This window comes from Staurois parvus, unplaced genomic scaffold, assembly GCF_062004578.1.
Source record: "Staurois parvus isolate SC_StPar_1 unplaced genomic scaffold, SC_StPar_1.0 ptg000361l, whole genome shotgun sequence".
Classification (NCBI taxonomy): Eukaryota; Metazoa; Chordata; class Amphibia; order Anura; family Ranidae; genus Staurois; species Staurois parvus.
Window position 1 is genome coordinate 4,999,378 of NW_028318157.1, and position 16,276 is coordinate 5,015,653.

Sequence of the window (16,276 nt, forward strand, 5' to 3'; positions counted from 1 at the left end):
GATATAAACAGTGCCATTATTAAAAAGAAAAGCATTTGATCACACTGATCTTGGTGTGATCAAATGCTTTTAAGGGCAGAGGAGGGATTTGGGGTCTTATTGACCCCAGATCTCTCCATAAAGAGTACTTATTTATTTATTTCAGGTACTTATATACTTGTGTCCCATGCTAATTGCTGTCAAAAGGGATGTTTACATTCCTTATGACAGCAATAAAAGTGATAAAAAACTACAGTGACAGTGTAAAAATAAATATAAATAAATAAATAAAATAAAAAATTAGTGCCCCCTCCCCCCGTGCATGCAAACAGCAATCAGCACACTATAACTGTGATTCTAGCACCAGACCTCCTCTGTAAATCTAAAGTGGTAACCTGTAAAGGCTTTTAAAGTGTTGCCTATGGATAGTAAAATTTACGTTGTTTGTCGTCATTGTGTGTGCAATTTTAAAGCATGCCATGTTTGGTATCTATTTACCCAGGGTGACATTATCTTTTATATTTTACCAAAAAAATTGGGTTATGTTTTGAGGGGTTTTTATTGCATTAAAATACAAAAAAAAGTGTATTTTTCCCAAAAAACTGTGCTTGAAAAAAACACTGTGCAAATACCATGTGACATAAAACAAATTGCAAAACCCACCAAATTTATTCACTAAGGCTTCTGCTTTAAAAATATATAATCTTTTGGGATTTTAAGAAATTTTCTGTCAAAAAATACTGATTGTTACATGTAAACAGAAAGTACCAGAAAAGGCGTGGTCTTCAAGTGGATACACTAAAGTTTGTATTCATAAAACATTTGTTTCACAAATGTCAGAAGCATTTGTAGAAATTGAATGAAATGTCCGGTATTTTTTCTAAGCGATTAATGCATATATCGTAAGCTCCATCTAGTGTCCAAAATGCTTTTTTTTTTTTTTAAAAGACCTCAATTAGAAAACTGCACTGCATTTTGGCCACTAGATGGTGCTGATGATACAGGCATTATTCACTTAGAAACAATATGGGACATTTCATTCAAGGTTCACAAATGCTTCTGATGTTCAACAACTGTTTTATAAACATACCCTTTATTGTATTTAGGTGATTCTAATATTGTCTTGGCAATGCAGGCCACACCCTTCTCCAGGAACAATGAAGTCCTTGTTATCATGGCTTTAGTAACATGTCTGAGAAAACAATTAAATAAGATAATTGATTTTTACATCAAGTGCATAGGGTTATGAGCAAGTGAACTTATGTCCAGAGCAACCCCTGATTATATTAAGTGTTGGACTTTCAAAGTGTGTATTCTCTCAAAGAAACAGTACAAACTTCACATCAATTAAAAAATAGCCTTTATTTCCATCCAAGTTTGCGACCATAAACCCCTAATCTTTGTTTATAAAAAGACAAACCACGCCACCAAAAACTCCATAATATTTAAATCATCAGTATAAAAGTTGGAAAACCCTCAACACATCAAAATTCAACCCCCTTAGAGGATTCATATCCCAGCAATAATATAACAGACAGCACCACAGTATCTCAGGAGATACCAATCCCCCAAACAATCAAAGTGTAGACTATCCAAGGAAAAATACTGTGGATGAATTGAAGATACCAACACATTTTTTTGCTAAGGCTTCTTCAGGGGAAAAAGTGAGAGGTTGTGATCAGAATAGGGCTCCATTCACATTAGGGTTTCCAATGTCAAGCGGAATCGCCGCTATTCTGCCCACGATTTGAAAATGCAGTTTGACATAGTGAAAATGCGCAATCACATTTGGAGGTGCCATTCATTGCAATGGCACCTGAAAACGCGGGGCATTTTTGCATCGACCGCCGGAACATTTTTCTGTAAGAAAGGGATATGGCGATGATTACTAATCCGCACCTCTGATTTATACTATTGCTATAAGCAAGTAAATTAACATAAATAATGACTTACATCCCAAATTTGGTAGGCGGTTTTAGCATATATTAATAAGTTGAGACCCATTTGTAGCTTTTATCATTGTCTAGGCTTCATGCACACTGTACTGTATTCTATTGATGCTTTCTTTCTCCTACAGGAGTTTAGCAGCATCAAAAACGAGGTAAAACAAACATGTTCTTGCATGAGCATTCATGAATGTTCCCGCATCTGGAGTTATTACAGTCTATTGGCCAGAATTCTGACCATTAGCATGCATGAACATGGGCACATGCCTAGCATTAATGTGCATTCATGCACGTTTAGGTCTTCTGAGCATTTTATATGCGATTTTCTTTCTACCACTAAACGCCCCTGCATCTAAACTCCTATGTGAGTGTGGACACATAGGTTAATACAGAGGGGCATTTAGAGGCAGAAAAACAAAACTAAAATGCCTGTAAAAGCAGTAATTTCGAGCTCAAGTGTGCATGAGGCCTAAATGTCCAGAAAATGAGACTTTAGTATGAAAAGTGAAAACATTTTGTGTTTTATTTTTTTGCACTATAAACAAAAAAAGAGCAAAAAATAGGTTTTTCTTTGTTTCTATTATAACCTTTTGCAAACAGGTAATTTTTCTCCTTCACTGATGTGCATTGATGAGGCTGCGCTAATAGGCAACACTGATGGGCACTGATAGGCTGCACTGATGAGGTGGCACTGATGAGGCGGCACTGGTGGTCATTGATGAGGAGGCACTGATGATGCTGCATTGATATGCAGCAATGATGGTCACTGATACGCAGAACTGATGGGCAGTGATAGGCGGCACTGTTGGGCACTGATAGCGACACTGACTGGCGGCACTGCTGGGCAGCACTGATGGGGGCACTGATGGGTGGCACTGCTGGGTGGAACTGCTGGGCACTAATGGATGGCACTGCTGGGCAATGATGGGCACTGGTGGGAGGCACTGCTGGGCACTGGTGGGTAGAACTGCTGGGTACTGATGGGTGGCACTGCTGGGTGGCACTGCAGGGCACTGATCATCAGTGCCCTGATGATCAGTGCTGATCTGCTCTGTGACAGTTCCGGTTATTGGCAGTACTTTCCTCACGCTGTCACAGCATGAAAAAAGTGCTGCTTATATCTGGCAACTGTATTTACAGCTGATCATGTGGTAACAGGCCGCTGTGATTGGCCTTTTACCTCATCACATGATCAGCTGTGCCCGTGTCTTGCATTCTGGGAGGACATCATATGACGCCCTCCCAGAATTGGACAACCGTGCTATAGCTGTCATTCAGCTATAGCGCAGTTAGCAAGTGGTTACTATAGACAATGCTAAAGATTTCATTGATACTGTTCTAGTCACAGGTAATAAAATTATAAAGTGTATTGCAGTGCCACCCCCTGAAGGAGCCACTTAGTAACTTTGGGTTCTCTGTTCTGCGCCTCAACTCCATGAACAACCTCAGCCCCTCTAACATGCTTGGTTGAGTAAAAATCACTGCAAGCACAAGTAAGGACACAAGTGTAAAAACCCTTAACCTGGCTGTGGGTTACTACTAGTAAATAGACACACACTTGTGTAGTGGTAAATAATCCTAATCTATTGGTATGGGTTAGAATGAACGGCAATTTGAACAAACATGGGTAGATAATGACACAATCTGATAGAGTAATAACTATGCCATATTGCTATACGGCACTGCACTACTTTAACTGACAATTGCGCAGTCATGCAACACTGTACACAAATTAAATTTAGGCAGCTTTTTTCACAAAAATAGAGATTTCTTTTGCTGGTATTTGATCACCACTGGGTTTTTATTTTTTGTGCTAAAAATGAAAAAATACAGAAAGTTTAAAAAAAAAAGTAATTTTTATTTTTTGCTATAAAACATATCCAATAAAAAATAAAAAAAATTAAATTTCTTCATATATATATATATATATATATATATATATATATATACATATAGGCCAAAATGTATTCTGCTACATGACTTTGTTAAAAAAAAATGGCATATTGGTATTTGTATTTATTTATTTTTTTATACTACTAATGGCGGCGATCATACACTTATAGTGGGACTGCGGCGGGCATTCTGACACTAACACTGGGTGGGAATTGACTGACTGCCACTGACATCTCCAGTGACACTAATACAGTGATCAGTGCTAATAAAAAGGGTTTAACATCTGCAGCAATCAAAGGGCTAACTGTGTGTTAGGCAGTGTGCCTAATGTGTACTATGTTGTGTTTTACTAGGGGATGCACTGGTTTTTATCTCTCTGCTTTGCAGAGAGATAAGCATCAGGTCGTCACTGACAGGAGAGAGATCTATGTTGTTTACACTCAGATCTCTCACCTGTCAGCTGCTCCGCCGATCACCAAGTCCTGGCCATGAATCTCTGGCCGGGACCCAGTGATTGACATCTTCGGGAGCCAATGACAGCATGAGCAGGGCAGCGCGCGTGCACGCCCCCTACCCAGAAATGCAAAGTCAAGCATATTTCCATGATTTCACGCAGAGTGGCCATCCTGTAGCAGTAAAACAGCTGTTTTCTCCTCCTTACTGATTGGTCCATTGCTGTTGCTAGGAGAGAGGGGAAGAGAATCCACACATAGCTGACAGGAGGAGGGGGGACAAGCAGGGAGTTAAACAGACAACCTGCAGCTTACTTCTCCCATCACAGCACAGCTGGCTGTTCACACAATAAACCGGAAGAGAGGGCAGGCAGATGAGCCAGAGGGGGAAAAAAGGATTGGCTGTCCTGCTACAGCATCTATATTCAAAATGTAAAATCATATATTCATTCCTAAATTGTACTTTAATTATGTCTAGCCTACTCCTATTAATCAGTCAATAAAGCAAAAAGGAAATGGAATTTTATCGGTGCTGATACCTTCTCTCAGAAGAAGTATGACAAACAAATTAATATAAAATCATTAAATTTTATCACAAAAATATCATTAAAAAGTTTTTTGGGGTTACAAAATCCCCTAAACACCAAAATAGAAATTAAAATGGACGATCATTCTCTGCACAGCTCCCCAAAAATGGAACCACCCCTCCTAAAATGTCTCCTTATATAATACAAACTTGTACATTAAATGTCAAATATTGTATATCTCAGGAAGGGGGTGCAAAATTCCGACGCGTTTCGCACTTGAGCTTCTTCAGGGGTTCAATGGGTGCAGTGTAGAGTTGGCTGTTAGAGTTGGCTTGGCTGTTAGAGTTGGGTGCAGTGTAGAGTTGGCTGATAAATAGCAATACATAATATAAAACATATTAGCTAAGGCACAAAACATCATATTACACAGTGTGGATACATACAGATAGTTAACTTACAAAAATAGATCCAGATGCACCATACCCAGTCGAGGGGGAGCTTAACTAGGTAAAGCAGTCGCACACAATATGTCAACAAGCGTGGAAGGCAATAGACGGAACCAGAATGTAGTTGGCAAACAGGAATTCGACTCAGGGGCACAAAGGTACTACATGGAGAGAAAATGGCTCTCCTTAGTTACACAAAGGCATAGCCATGTATAGCCTACATGGGTTAAGGAGATGGCATAATAGTGCCATATGAGAAAAGCTATTCAACAAGTGTGTGTATAAATGCACATACAAAATTGGCCTAGCCAGATAGAAAATCTAATACTGCCTGTATGAATAGATAGATGGCAAATCATTGCAGCTCATATAATTGACTAATTGTACATCCAGAAGGCTTAGTTGTTCTATACAGTGGTACAGTGGAGAGCTTTTGGTTCCTTTAGACCCTCCACACATAACCTCCAGTTCGTACTTTCTCATTGAGTCATTCACATTTATAGCCCATGCAGATCAAACCGCTGTTTTCTACTCCAGTTTAGACATTTTCTGTGTACCTGTCTGCTCTCTGGACATTAAATCTCACCATTATATTACTGATTTATTGCCTGCTGAGCAGACAAGATACAGAGATCTCATCTGTTTGTTTTGTAGCTGTATATACCATCAGAGTGGCTGAAAGTAGAGAGAGAGAGAAAGCACTGGTCAAAGGTTTTGATGTGAAGAAATGCTGTAAAGTAAGAATGCTTTCAAAAACATATATTTTATTTGTTTATTTTTATCAATTTACAAAATTTAAAGTAAGGAAACAGAAGAAAAATAGAGATCAAATTAATATTTGGTGTGATCACCCTTTGGCTTCAAACCAGCATCGATTCTTACACTTTGTACACTTGCAAAATTTGTACACTTGCACAAAGTCAGGGATTTTTTTAGAAATAGAGTCAGGTGTATGATTAACTAATTATACCATTCAGAGGCTAATGATCATCAATTTCATAGCTAGGTTGAAACGCAGTCATTAACTGAAAAAGAAACAGCTGTGTGGGATGCTTAAAACTGGGTGGGGTTGTGGAAGACTTGGAAAGACTAAGCACAGTACCAAGGAACAAGGTAGTTATACTGCATCATCAATGTCTCTCCCAAGTTACAAAGCAGACTGTGGTTTCAAGATGTGCTGTTCAAGCTCACTCAGAATCTCGTGCACTTCTGCATAGAAACCAATCAGCTTCCTTGCTAAAGCTTAATTGAACAAGCTGAGGTTAGAAGCTGATTGGCTACTATGCAGAGATGCACCAGATTCTGGGTGTACCATCTTTAGTAAGTAGCCCCCTGTGTGTAAGTGTACCTAGAAGAGTTGATGATGTTTTGAAGGCAAAGGGTGGTCACCCAAATTATTGATTTGATTGGGATTTCTCTTCTGTTCATTTACTTTCCGCTTTGTTTATTGATAAAAAGAAACTATTTATACTTCTATTTCTAGAAGCATTCTTCATTTACAGCATTTTTTCACACCTGCTTAAAACTTTTGCACAGTAGTGTATATATTTCAGCTGTATTTTATTTGTCTGTCTAAAGATGAGCTTTAAAACAAACTATTCACAAAAAGTGTACTGAGATGCTAAATTGAAAGGGTGTGTAAACATTTACAAAAGCTGAGAAAACCTATGTTCACTTTTCCGACCCAATCACATTTTTCTTCTTTTACATGAACCTGTCACTAAAATTGTACATGCCAGTTGTACACTGCAAGACGCACACAGCCTGTCTTGTGTACTATGTGGAAAGAGATGTCTTTGTACTGCATGTCCCATAACTTGTCTCTTCCAGACCCAGGTGAAGCTGAGAGCTCCTATGTTCCCTGATCTTCCTAAATACGTATACTAATGCATGAACTATGTACAATAGGGGAATTTATCAAAACCGAAGCAGACAAAATCTGGAGCAGCTGTGCATGGCAACAAAATAGCTTCTATCTTCAGCTTGTTAAATTCAAGCTTTGAAAATCGTGAACATATGCTGCAGATTCGGGCTACTGCAGTTCTGATAAATTCTCTAAATGTGTCTCATCATTCAAGTTTCTCAGCCTCCTTAAAAAAGAAGGGCTAGTAACATTTCAGGACTTCCCTAGATTACACAGCACACTTAGTGCATGTAACTAGAATTTAGTGTCAAGTCCATTTTTATCAGATCTGACACTTTTTTTTAAGTGAGCACAAGCTAATGTGATTGATATAAAATGGACCCATGGATATGGAGTGCTAGTTGGATGTTAAAAGATTCAGATTCCTATAGATCTTTCAATGAAGTCATAGATAAGCATGTGCACTTGTATTTTTAATCATACATTTGCTGAGACTCAATGACCATGATTTACTGTAGTATTAAACAAGACGAAAATCAGTTCACTCCAAACATGTGCAGGGGAGTTTGTAAAAAACACACCTTTCCTCTGAATGATTGAATGTTTAAAGTGAAAACCAATTTTCCTCACTTCATGCCACTGCACTTCACTTCACTTCTCAGTTTAATAAATCAAGTCCAATGCAGTTATCTATGTACTGATGTGGAAGAACAACTAGATACCTGCTAAATATTTCCAACGTGGCCTTATCCAGAAACAAAAGGGTTATCTTTTCCAATTGTTAGTACTTCATAGGCAGCTTGTTTATTGCGAATCTTACTGAACTGCAATTATTTGGTGATAGTTATCTAATGGCTATCTGCAGTAAATAACATCAATTAAAGTATTATTATTTATTATTAATTTCAGGTACTTATATAGCGCCATCCATTTATGCAGTGCTTTACATATTTATTGCACATTCACATCAGTCCCTAACCCTCAAGGGACGTATAATCTAAGTAAGACATGAAAACCCTTCCTATGCTCCCTCTGTAAATATGTATTCCCTGGAAGTAAGGAGAGCCAGTCACTCACTAGCCTTATGCAAAAATCCAAATATTCAGTCCTTAACTATTGTAGCTGTGCAAGCTTTCTTATAAAAATGCATACCCCCTTTCCTTTCTTTTTTGCCTATACTTATTATGTCTGAGTCCGACCCTTTAGCTGGTAACAGTTGATGCCTGTAAACTGCCTGACCTCATACACTGCACACTTTAAAAGATTGGAGACAGTGAGTCTGATTTACTAAAACAGCTGAGAATTAGCACTCAAAAAAATTGTGGGAATATTCTCTTTAATTATCCAGTTATGTGAAAAACATCTGCATATGACTGGGTAATCAAAGTGAACAGGAAGTTGCTTTTCCAATGATCAGGTAGTTGAAGTGAATTTTTTTTTACTCCTTTAGTAAATCAGCTTCTGTGTGTGGAGTCAGGCAGTTGACAGATCATCAACTACTTCATGTGATCTTTAATTCCGTCCGCATTGATAGATCCCAAATTTCAATCCCTATAAATATCTGTGTTGTCCTTATAGAAAATGGGCCCATTTCAGAAATAAAAGTACATAAGTATAAAGTTGGAGTCCTTTCCTTTCATAGTCCTGGGCTTGATTCAACTATGACATCCAGAGTAGTAGCACATCATTCAAATTCTAATCAGTTACAGATCAGGTATGTCTAAGGTTGGCCATAGATACCAGCAGGGTGAATGAAAACAACTCGATTCCCCCATCCACACATACGACAGGGGAATCCTCCCCATTGTGCTATTGTATTCTGACAGTGGGGAGACTTCCCTGCCATCAGAATTCTGCACTTCTGGCTATAGCTATATCGAACCATAAAAATATGACAGGTAGATCGACTTCTGTACAACCAACCTGCCCATACATGGATCAAAACCCGAATGGTCCATGTATGGCTGGTTTAACTAGAGCTGCTTTCAGAGTATTTAACATGGTAATAGTTACTTCTGAGTGTCCAGCTCATCACCTTATACCCTCTGTGTCCTTGAGCTACAATACTGATTTGCACAGAAGTAAATTCCTCCTACCTGATTCAGTCAGATTGTGGTTTGTCAGTTCACACGTGTGAAGCCATGTGTTAAGCTGTGTGACTCAGACAGCGGTAGCACATTACCCTACAAACCTGAGATATACAAACATGTCATAAAGTATTAGGTCTAGTCGTATAGCTGACACTGTAATTGTCAAGCTTCTAGATACGACTCCAGTTCAAAACACGTTCATGAATACAGAGTAAATATAACTAGCTTTTATTATAAATAAAGTACTAGATGATATGGCATCTGTATCTTGGAAATACCAATGTGTTATTCTAAGCATTCTAAGACCTTGCCTTCTCAGTAGTCAGACAAATTGGAAATGGAATCAATTTACACAGGAGTTGAAATTGATGACAAAATGTCCTTTTATCCAGACCAGCCATCCTCAACTCAACCAGGGTTCTGAGGAACCCTAGAGTATCTCTAGGGATCCCTTCAGCTGTGGCTCATTGACCTTTCACTTCATGGTGCTGACATATTTTCAGGTTCAACTTCACTTGGTAAAGCCAACTGTATGATTCCAATGATCCAATTAGCTACATGTAAAGGTGATAGTCTGACCATCACTATGGGACTTTGCACTCACTGACTACCAATGAACAGGACATTTCCCACTGACACCTAATACAGAGGACCTTTTTTCCACTAACCCCCAATGTGAGGGCCATTTTTTCCACTGACCACCAATGTAAGGGAAATTTTTTCCAAAGCTCCCCCCCCCCCCCCCCCCCAGTGTAAGGGACATTTTTTTCAACTGACCTCAATGAATTATTTTTAGCAGGGCTTTTCCAGGACCTCAAAATTATTTCAGGGGTCATTCTCACGTAAATGTAAGGGACATTTTTTTCAACTGAGCTCAATGAATTGTTTTTAGCAGGGCTGTTCCAGGACCTCAAAATTATTTCAAGGGTCATTCTCCTGTAAAACAGGTGAGAAAGGTTGATTTAATCCCATTACCAATAAGAGGAGGGGATGATGGATTATATAACTTTAACCTGGAAAACACTCTTACTGCTCCCTTTAAATTGCCCAATCCCAAAAAAACAGTGGTAAACTGTGTACAAGTATTCACTTATATTGTAGAAGCACCTTTTCATGTCTACTAGGAAGATTTGTGATCATTGAGTAAAATACATTTCAACTCACAATAGCAAATTCTTCATCTGCAACATATGTAAATATATAAAATACTGTCTAGAGTATTATCAACAAGAGGGTAATGTCGTTCTACTAAGTGATTAAAACCCTTGAAAATGAGGGAAGGCGTTCATACACACTCTGGTTTTTGACTCAACACTGATCTGACTCAATCCTAAATCTCTTCCTATTATACTAAAGATGAAAGAACTTTCTAATATATGTTCTATCTGATCCAATTCCCAATCTGCCCATTTCAACTGATACCCTTCTACTGGCAAAAGCTACAAAGTGATCTGGAACCTTTTACAATATACAGGTTTAATATTAAAATAAAAATATATAAATCACAAAACTGGCCACAGGATGGGGGAGTATTTTAGATGAGACCATTAACCCTTTCAATCCCCAATCATCAACCTTACAGGTGACAGCAACTGTGGTCAAAACTAATATGTTAAGGTTTGGTCAACCCTAAACATCAGCATCAGAGAGGTGGCATCACTTTGGTGACTTACCTGTAAAGCAATTTTTTTATCCACACAGAGCACTTAAAGAATCAAGGTAATGGCTTACCTAAAAAGCAAATATATATCCACATAGGAAACCTAAAGAATCAAGGTAATGGCTTGCCTAAAAAGCAAATGTATATCCACATAGGGAACCTAAAGAATCAAGGTAATGGCTTACCTAAAAAGCAAATGTATATCCACATAGGGAACCTAAAGAATCAAGGTAATGGCTTACCTAAAAAGCAAATGTATATCCACATAGGGAACCTAAAGAATCAAGGTAATAGCTTACCTAAAAAGCAAATGTATATCCACATAGGGCACTCAAAGAATCAAGGTGATGGCTTACCTAAAAAGCACATGTATATCCACAAAGGGCACTCAAAGAATCAAGGTGATGGCTTACCTAAAAAGCACATGTATATCCACAAAGGGCACTCAAAGAATCAAGGTGATGGCTTACCTAAAAAGCACATGTATATCCACATAGAGCACTTAAAGAATTATGTAAGGTGTGTAAATTCACACATCAATTAAAGGTTTCTACACTTGATGTGGGTAGATATACAATACTTAATTCAACATCCACTACCACATCTTACCATGTTTGGTACCCACCAGCATTCTGGAGCTTTTTGTTCCTGAGGACTGACAGAATAACCAATATATTGCCTAGGATGTCCACCACGATGGTGAAGATCAGCACTGCTGCCAGAGCAGTGGTCAGCCCAGGAGACGGATGGTACTCCCAGTCTTGCTCTGTTCCAGCTGCTCCAGGGGTCCAACAGTCAAGGCAAGTCCTGTTCACCTCCATCATCTCTGTGCAATGCAAAGGGGGCTTCCAGGAGCAGAGTGGGTCTCTTCATGGGGTGCTGTGCTCTTCATGAAGCAGTGGGCAGGTCTTCCAGACGCACTGAGGAGTTAGAGATGGACCTCTTCTGTTGGCAGCACACACGTTTGCTGGTGCCAATGTGCCACCCCCAGAAAGGCAGCATGTTGATGAGAGGAGCAGGAGGCAGTGAAGTCTAGGGAGCGCTCCCCGCCTCGATCTCTCCAATGTATTGTCAATCAGGACTCCTCCATTCACAGTCCAGCTGCTGCGCTGAGTACTACGAGGCAGAGCGATCGCTGACATTCACCGTGCGCTAAACATGCTGCTGTGATTGCCATTGGTGGTGCTGGGCTCCGTCCACACGGCACGTCTGTGCTACTCCACATCTCTGACCGCTGTGCTGCCAGCGCTGAGAGTCCCAAGGCTCTGCCGCCGAACTACAGACCCCCTCCCCTTCTTGTGGACCGGGGTGGGAGGGGGGGGGGACAGAAAAGTGTGCATGCACAGGGGATCTGACACCACTGACACCAGCAGCACAAGCATCTACTGTGAGGATGACAATTTCATGACAAGTGCTGTTTCCTCCAGCGCAGGGGGTAGACAGCCAGTTCCTCAGTGTTCTTACCTTCACCAGCTAAGAAGCATATAACAGCTGGAACTCCAGCATACATCAAACCCTCAGCTGTGATATAACACAGCTATAGGGCATTTTACATCCAGCCAGGCATCTGTGTTTATTCAGGAGTACAGCCCCCTGGGCTCTGTATTAGCCAGCACAGGAGAGCAGCCTGGTGCACTCAGCCTTTTCCTTGGATGCTTCTAGTTCATGAATGTCACACCTGTGAATTGTTTTATTTTACGTTAGTGACATAAAATGAGGTTTATGATCCTGGAGAAGGAAATTACATTGTGCAGTTATTTACTAAGGATGGGGATTGCAAAATCTGGTGCATCTCTGCATAGAAGCCAATCAGCTTCCAGGTTTTATTGCCAAAGTTTAATTGAACAAGCTGAAGCTAGAAGCTGATTGGTTACCATGCACAGCTGCACCAGATTCTGAGTGCTCCAGTTTTAGTAAATGTTCCCCTTTGTGTCTGGCAGTATGTTTATACCTATTGGTAATAATTGATTGCCATGACTATTTGACCAGGTAGTGACGAATCGTTGCTGGTGGTGAGTTATGGTCAAAGAATAAGCAATAAAGAGTGAATCATACACTGTAAAATCCAATAGCTTTCCCAACTTAGATATATTTGTTAATTTTACTCATATATCAAAAATATGCCTTCTTACTAGTGTTTATTAAGTCAGAGTTAATTGCAAGGTAATGAAACCATTTTACTTATTTTTTTGAGTGAAACCAACTTAAAATAATCAAGTTGCAACAAAGGACGCAGTGGCAATACTACACCAGTAGGAGGCAGCAATGCATTAACTGTCCTTAAAGCCCAACTCTAGGCAAAAAGAAAGAAATTACTATGCAGAGGAGCTTTGCTTGCACTGCAAGGGTTAACTGTTTTTGCAGGGGAGAAAAAAAGCTTAAACTCAGTTGATCCTCCGATACTGCAAATGGCACTCCCCCACGATCCAACAGTGGACTATTCCTGACATCCTCAGGTCCTGCAGGTCTATGGACTTGCTGACATCAGGACCAGTTCACTACTCAAGAATGCTAGATCATGGGGGGTGGAGTTGCATGAGCTGCAGGGATCAGTTTTGTACAGGGAGAATTGAAAGATCAGCTAAGTATATCTCCTTTCTCTCACCACTAGACAAAAATGGGTAGTTAACCCTTGCAGTTCAACTGCAAGGTAATATTTGTTTTGCCTGGAGTTGGGCTTTAAGTGATTGTAAAGTCTAAACAATTTTTCCTGCATTAAGGTGATAAATGTTTTGGTAATATTATTGCCCCCTCACTCCCCTTATTCACTTGATCCAGCGCTATGTCTGTCTGTATAGTGGCTTTCTCTTCAGTCTTTCAGGTCTAACAGGCTTTGCTGAGGCAGCTGCCCCTGCTGTCATCAATCAAAGCCAGTGAAGAGAGATTGAGGGATTAGGCGGAGCCAGAGTCTGTCAATTGACACAGATAGTGGCTCAGGATTGCGCCTGCAGGTGTACCACCATAGGAAGCGCACTTAGAACATGAGGAGCCATGAGCACCAAAAAAGGACAACTGGGGGAATTGCAGAGAGCAGGAAAGTATAAACCTTTGTTATTTTTTTAAATGTGTGTTTACAATCACTTTAGTCCGGTGTTTCAGTACTGCTGCAAATGTATTAAAAATGCCCTAACAGGCAGCCAGTTACAGTACATTTTCTCCTGCTGGCTCTTTTTTTCACAGTGCTGCCTTTCTGGTTCTTTTTGGTCATTTAAGGAGGAGAAAGGGCTAGGCTTCTTGCACATGGGAGTGATAAACACCTTGTGTTATACTGATCTCTAATCAGATGTATTGATGTCTATGACACAATGCACACTACTGACTAAAGATTAATAAAGCAGCACTGAGTAAAGTGTGCAAGAAAAAAATACAAAGTACACTTAGTTTCTGTCTATACTCTGTACATAATCATTTACATGCACACAGGAATACAAGTGTATAGCCATACACAGCCTCAGAACCTCAATCATTATTTGTCCTATCTCCAGCCACCTACAATTTCCTCCTCCCTACTTCCAATAGGACATGGGCTTATTAGTGACAGACAGTTGTCTGCACCAATGAAAAGCAGAGGTCCCAGCTAAGCTACAACAGTATGCAGGCAGGAAGCACATGGACATCAGACTGGTTCTGTTCCATGTGTGTTTCCATATCTGTGTCCCTCTGCAGTCTGGGGCGGGGGTGCAATGTGCAGCAATCTCAGTGTGTGTTTTTTCTCTCTCATGCCCCAGTTTGGTAGATTTTTTCCTCTCCTTTTACTGCTATCACCAAGAGTAGAAGAATCTAAAACAGGAATAAAGGCAAAATTTTAGAATTGGAGACATAATTTCTGGTGATCCTGGTGGCTACCATGGATTTCCCTTCACTTTCAGTGTTGGCTATGAAACAGAAATTAACCTGTTTCAGACCGCCCCCACGCACACATACGGCAACAGGGTGGCACATGCAGGCTAAATCCCTGTACGTCGAGGGTGCAGGTGGGCAGGGGAGGTGCTCACGCACTCCCCCAGCGCCGCTGTCACTGTCTCCTCACACAGAGGGAGACAGCGCAGGTATCCAGCAGGCTCGATTGCCACCAGCTACCCGACAATCTTCACTATGAGAGGAGAATGGCGAGCCGCCTATGTAAACAAGGCAGCTTGCGGTTCTTTCGGTAAGGAGCGGAATGATCCCTGCCTTCCTGTCATCGGGAGACAGATCACTCTGCTCCATTGGACAGCCCAGCTCCCCTCACAGTTAGAACATGCCCAGGGAACACACTTAACCCCTCCCTATCTCACTAGTGTTAGCACCTTCCCTCCCAGTGACACCAATACAGAAAAAGTGCTTTTTTTTAGCACTGATCTCTGTATTGGTGTCACTGGTTCACAAGTGTGCGATGTGTCCACCCCAATGTCACAGTACTGCTAAAAATTGCTGATCGCCACTATTACTAGTAAAAATCAAATAAAAATAAAAACCATAAATCTTTCCCGTAGCCTGTAGACACTATACCTTTTGCTCAAACCGATCGATATATTGGGATTTTTTTTTTACTAAAAACATGTAGTAGAATACATATCGGCCAAAATTGATGAAGAAAATTGACTTTTTTTTTACATTTTTTTTTACTGGCTATGTATTATAGCAGAAAGTAAAAAATATTTATATTTTTTTCAAAATTGTCGCTCTGTGTTTCTTTATAGCGCAAAAAGTAAAACCGCACAGGTGATCAAATACCACCAAAAGAAAGCTCTATTTGTGGGAAAAAAAGGACATCGATACTGTTTGGGTACTGTGTCACATGACCGTGCAATTGTCAGTTAAAGTAACGCAGTGCCGTATCGCAAAAAATGGCCTGGTCAGGAAGGGGGCAAATCCTTCTGGGGCTAAAGTGGTTAAAAGGAAATCTCTTGAGTTGGACAGGGATGACAGAAAACTAATGGGTTTTAATAACTGCCCTTACTTTATCAAAAACATTTTTCCCTTCAGATTTTCTCACATTGCTAATTATATATTGTACTTAATTGTAACTTAAATACTGAAATTTGCACTTACAACTGTAATTGTCAAAATGGCAGTAAAAACATGTCTGTGTCAGTAAATTGTGGGTGTCTTATCAGTAAATTTATTTTGGTAGGTTGGCAACACTGTAGATGGAGTGTGGACACTGATCATCTGGGGCCTGGGGGGCGCAGATACTGACTACCAGCAAGGAGGATGGGGGTGTGGCCACCAACCAGCAAGGGGAGGGGTGCATGCAGCCATGGACTGGCAAGAAAAGGATGCAGCCAACAAGCACTATTTGAATGGGGGAGCAGCCACTGATCGCCAGGGGCTTGGCACCTGACCACCAGGAGCACATTGTGCTGTCTCTCTACAATCACTCTGTTCTATGAATGCTTGTATGGTGGCAATCTTCAAACCTATTGGGGGGGGGGAG

General features: G+C 40.3%; 1 protein-coding gene across 1 annotated transcript in view; it reads right to left on the bottom strand.

Moving 5' to 3' along the window:
• Window positions 1-12,362, bottom strand: part of GPR50 (G protein-coupled receptor 50) — a 223,770-nt gene extending 211,408 nt beyond the window's left edge. Inside the window, exon 1 of the mRNA XM_089684931.1 lies at window positions 11,483-12,362. Within this exon, the coding sequence (XP_089541057.1) occupies window positions 11,483-11,681 (199 nt within the window). The 5' untranslated portion in view covers window positions 11,682-12,362. The remainder of the gene's footprint in view (window positions 1-11,482) is intronic.
• Between the last annotated feature and the right edge of the window lie 3,914 nt (window positions 12,363-16,276).